At 51.5% G+C, this 5,000-nt stretch overlaps 1 protein-coding gene across 1 annotated transcript in view; it reads left to right on the forward strand.

Annotated features, from left to right (window-relative positions):
• The window catches only part of LOC122250986 (uncharacterized), a gene marked incomplete in the record, with an annotated part of 152,128 nt that overhangs the window by 115,843 nt on the left and 31,285 nt on the right, over positions 1-5,000 (forward strand). The window contains 1 exon segment of the mRNA XM_086536986.1: positions 1,982-3,482. Within this exon segment, the coding sequence (XP_086393112.1) occupies positions 1,982-3,482 (1,501 nt within the window).

Genomic DNA, 5,000 nt, shown 5'->3' on the forward strand with positions numbered 1-5,000 from the left:
TATTATTATTATTATCATTATTATTATTATTATTATTATTATCATTATTATTATCATTATTATCATTTTCATTATAATGATAATTATCATTGTTATTATTTTTTTTTTATTATGATGATGATTATTATTGTTATTATAATTATTATTACTATTATTATTATTATCATTATTATTATTATTATTATTATTGTTATCATTACTATCATACATAACTTAAGTATCATTTTAGGATGTTGACTTATTTGAGTGGAGATACCATTAAACATTAAGCAGATATTAAACCACTGTTAAATATCAGATGCCTGTTAGTTCGCAGTCTACCATTCCCACCCATATTAAGATAGCTTGTGACTCTTAGTCTACCAGTCACACACAGGATAAGACAGTTAACCAGTGACTCATACCCTTCCCAATCACTCGCACAATTAGACAGTCCGTAACGAGCATTCTACCAATCACACGCAATATAAAACATCCTGTAGAAAATAATCAACCAATCACAGGAAGGAATCTGTGCCCGGTAGCCGGCTGTGATATGAGGGGAAAATACGAGCGGAGATTATTAAAAGATTCCACGTTATCTTGGTTTAAGGGGATTCATTAGAGCTCTTTAGCGGTTATCTTTGCGGTTATCTTGGTGTTATCGCTGAACCTGGTGTAGCAGGAGAGGGGGGGGGGGTCGTTGACGTTAGTGGTGAACATTTATTATGGTGGAGTTTCCGGGTTTTCTTTTATTTCTTTTGGGTCTCTCCATCTCGATCTCTTTTTTTTCTGTCCTTTCTCTTTCTCTTTCTCATCTCCTCTCATCTCTTCTCGTATCTGCTCTTCTCTCTCTTTCTTTATTTCCCTCTCTCTTCTTTTCTCCCTCCCTCCCTCCCGCTCCTCTCTTCTCCCTCGCTAATCTCCTCTCCTCTTCCTCTCTAAAAATCGTACCTACATTTGCCTGCTCACGACATCACCAGCTCGCAATAATTATGATTATCCTCTCCCATTAATAAGCTAATAAGATGATATCGCCTTTAATTGGTCGTCTGTATAATGTTGCAGTTTATGTGTCAGTTGGAAAGCTTGTTTGTGTGACAGACGAACAGACAGACTGCGATACTGGCATAACGAGAACCAGCTCAGAGGAACGGGGTTGCGTCGTGTGGGTTTCTACTCCTCCTCCTCATCTCTCTCTCTCTCTCTCTCTCTCTCTCTCTCTCTCTCTCTCTCTCTCTCTCTCTCTCTCTCTCTCTCTCTCTCTCTCTCTCTCTCTCTCTCTCTCTCTCTCTCTCGTCTTATTTACATATTCTTAACTGCCCTCTTCGGGATATACTCTATTCCTTTTTTTCCCTCATGGTTGATTGGTGGTTATCCTGAACTTCCTAATTGTGGTTATTCTGATGTTAATCCTTCCTTGTGTTCTTATGTTTTCGTTCTTCTTGTCTTTCAACTATTTTGTGGGTCTTTTCTCCTCGTATTTGTTCTTTGAATGCACAGTGCGCGATCGTAGCAGGGGAGGGGGAGGGGGAGGGATTAAGGGTGGGGCGATGGATTCTCGCTGTCTAACGATTTCATTTCAATTCTGTCGACTCGACTTACGTGTCTTAGTTTTGGTTTCTCTCCTTTAGAATCACTTCGTTTTGTTTTTGTTGTTGGTCCTTACCGGCTTTCGACGACCAGGACGGCGCCGGGTGATGGTTTGACCTCTGACCCCCGTTCTGCTCCCTTAAATTCCGTGGAGTGTGACCTCGTCTTGTCTGGGAGCGTCTGTTTGCTCTTTGCCAAGTGTTGGTCATGTAAATAGGGTGAAGAAAGTATGACATGTCAGAATGCCTTTGCCATATCGAGAGCATGATGCTGACTTTCACGCCCCTTGATTTGCTTCTATTCATTTTTTTTTCTCCACGTATATGTCGCATTGGTCTTAGCAAAGTCCATCACAACTATGATTATATTCCGTCCGTATTCCTAATGTTTATTTTCTGGTCTTCCACAGGCGGAGTTGTCCCTGCAGGGCGATGACTTCACGCGCCAGATCTGGCACATGTACGCTACCTTCGAAGAATTCATAGATCACCAGCAGACGTCGGGAGAAGGCAGCCCCGCCTCGCGACCATCCCCCACAGGCACCTCCGGGAACGAGGCGCCGCCCCCGCCTGCGCCGCCCGGGGGGTTGGGCGCCCACAGCCCGCGGGATGTGGTGACCAATCTGAGCTCCGTCACCAGCCACGCCTCCGCCTCCTCACCCAGTCGCGACGTCGCTGCTTCGATCTCCACCAGCCGCTCCCACATGGCTGAGGTGGCTCTCCCCCAGGGCGCGATGTCCTCCGCCTCCCACGGGGCGGGCTCGCACTCGCCCCTCACGGCGCGCGACGATCTGGCGCTGGCATCGCCCCGCCGCCGCCGCCGTCCGCGTCGCCTCAGACGGTCCGTGGACAATCCGCTTCTCGACACCATCAGTGCCATCGGCGATCCGGACAGTGACGAGGGGGACCTGCTGCCCCCCGCGCCGCCCCCCTCGGCCTCCTCGTGCTGGGGGCCGCGCCTCCACCCGGACGCGGACGTCGTGGGCTACGCAGGCAGCAACAGCGTCGACAGCGGCTACAAGAGCGCGTGTCCCACTCCGGAGCTCCCCGACCCTTCGGCCTACCTGGACCACCGCCTCGAGAAGCGCGGCTCCTTGGCCTCCCTGGCCTCCACCGGCTCCTCCTCGGGCAGCGGCGGCGCCTCCAAGCCCCGCATCGCCATGGGAACGCGTGTCATGTCCCGTGTCCCTCGGTCTCCGAGCTCAGGGGGCAACGCCCCCTCGCCAGGATTGCCCCGAAGACCAGGATCGGATGGCTCCTACTACGACCTAGATCAGTTAGCAGGGATTCGGGGGGGTATCCTTGGGTCTCCGCCCCCGCACGCCACCCCGGCTGAAGTCAGAAACCCCGGATTTACCCGTTATTCACCCAGGGGATCCCCTGCTCCCCAGCGCAACGCGTCCCCTGGCGGAGCCACCCCTCGGGATACGCATGTGTCCCGTCGGGCCGCTTCGCCCGCCTCACCCGAGCGGCGGCCCCGAAGTGCGTCGACAGGATCGCGGTGCTCGCCGGGCACCAGGGGGCGGCGAGCCCCTGGCGGCCTCCGTGCCGGGTCGCCCCTCCTGGCGTCAACGGGGTCGCTCCCACGGGCGGCGTCCCCGGGGCGGCGGCCGCGCGCCCCCTCGCCAGCCACCAGGGAGGAGTCGCGTCCCCCGACCTCCTGGTCCAGACACTCCTCCCCGGGCGTGGCGCCGCCCTCGCGCTCCCTTCGGCGTCCACCGTCGCCCATCGTGGGCGTACACGACGACACAGATCTGGCGCTGCTGGAGCGGGAGATCGACGCGCTGTTATACGGGGGCCGAGCGGGGCGCTGCGACCCCCTCGCTCCGAATCCTGCGCCGGACTACTATGATCTGGACTCGGAGTTCGCGGCCTGCACTTGCCCCGCCTTCAGCAGACCTGCACCCTCAGGTATGTGCCGACGCGTGCATGCGCGCGCGTTTCTTTTATTTCTCCTATATGAATATTTATATTAGGTGTGTTTGTATGTTTGAGATTTCATATTTGGTGTTTTATGTGTCTAAAACGCGTGCATATGGATCTATTAATATGTTTATTTGGTTATCAGCGTGTGTGTGTATGTTTATGTGTGTGTGTGTGTGTGTGTGTGTGTGTGTGTGTGTGTGTATGTGTGTGTGTGTGTGTGTGCGCGCGTGTGTGTGAACAGCTATGAGGGCGTGGTTGCTCTCCGCAATAGAGATATGCTCATTTTCCTTATCTTATCTATTCCCTTTTTGGCTCATCCTCCCTGTTCTCCCCGGCCACCGGAAAGGCCTCTGTTCCATTTAAGAAAGTAGGATTAAATAATATTTAGGGGCCTCGTGTCGGCGGCCGATTTGGCGATAATTCTTCCAGGCTGCCCCGCTACCCGGCTTGTTCAGCTTCTTGTTTTGGATCGCCTTATTTGTGTGTGTGTGTGTGTGTGTGTGTGTGTGTGCATTTGAAAGGCCAAAGATTACTAAAGAGAACATGCAAAATTATATCGTACATCATATGTTCATACATGATGCAATACGATGATATCTTCAGGCAAAAGTGATGCTGATGGCGACAACAACATATAATGGAACTTGTCCATCGACAACTATAACTGACCCCACTCTTTGCCCCTTAATATCTGCCGTTAGTATCACCCTTCTTCCCTCCCTCCCTCCCTCCCCCCCTTCGTATCTTCTTTACCCACGTCAATCATTTCTTCAACCCCTCTTCCATCTCCTTTACTCCCTCTCCCCTTTATGCCATACCCCCCCCCTCCCACTCTACCCCCACTACGCACCGCATTCCAGGACTGCCTCACAAAAACAATATGGCGACTGTCTGGGGCGGGTATGCCGGGGGCGCTTAATCTACCTTAAAGTTATTACGCCTCCTGTTTTTATCAGGCTCTTCCTCTCCTTCTCTCTTTATCTCTCTTTGCCTTTCGCTAGCTCTCTTTCTTTGTTTAACTTTCGTTGATTTTTTGAAATCATCTCGGTCATCTTGGTTATCTGTCTTTCTTTTTCGTCTCCCTTATGTCTGTCTGTCGCTGTTTGTTTGTTTGTTTGCTTGGCTGGCTGGTAAGCTATCTGCCTGCCTGTTATTTGTCAGTTTGTCCGTCTGTCTCTCTGTCTCTCTGTCTCTCTCTCTCTCTCTCTCTCTCTCTCTCTCTCTCTCTCTCTCTCTCTCTCTCTCTCTCTCTCTCTCTCTCTCTCTCTCTCTCTCTCTCCCTCTCCCTCTCCCTCTCCCTCTCCCTCCCTCCCTCCCTCCCTCCCTCCCTCCCTCCCTCCCTCCCTCTCTCTCTTTTCTCTCTCTCCTCTCTCTTCTCTCTCCTCTCTCTTCTCTCTCTCTCACCTCTTCTCTCTCTCTCACCTCTTCTCTCTCTCTCTCTCTCTCTCTCTCTCTCTCTCTCTCTCTCTCTCTCTCTCTCTCTCTCTCTCTCTCTCTCTCTCT

The sequence above is a fragment of the Penaeus japonicus genome, unplaced genomic scaffold (genome assembly GCF_977035675.1).
Source record: "Penaeus japonicus unplaced genomic scaffold, GWHDUDI00000001_assembly GWHDUDI00000005, whole genome shotgun sequence".
Taxonomy (NCBI): domain Eukaryota; kingdom Metazoa; phylum Arthropoda; class Malacostraca; order Decapoda; family Penaeidae; genus Penaeus; species Penaeus japonicus.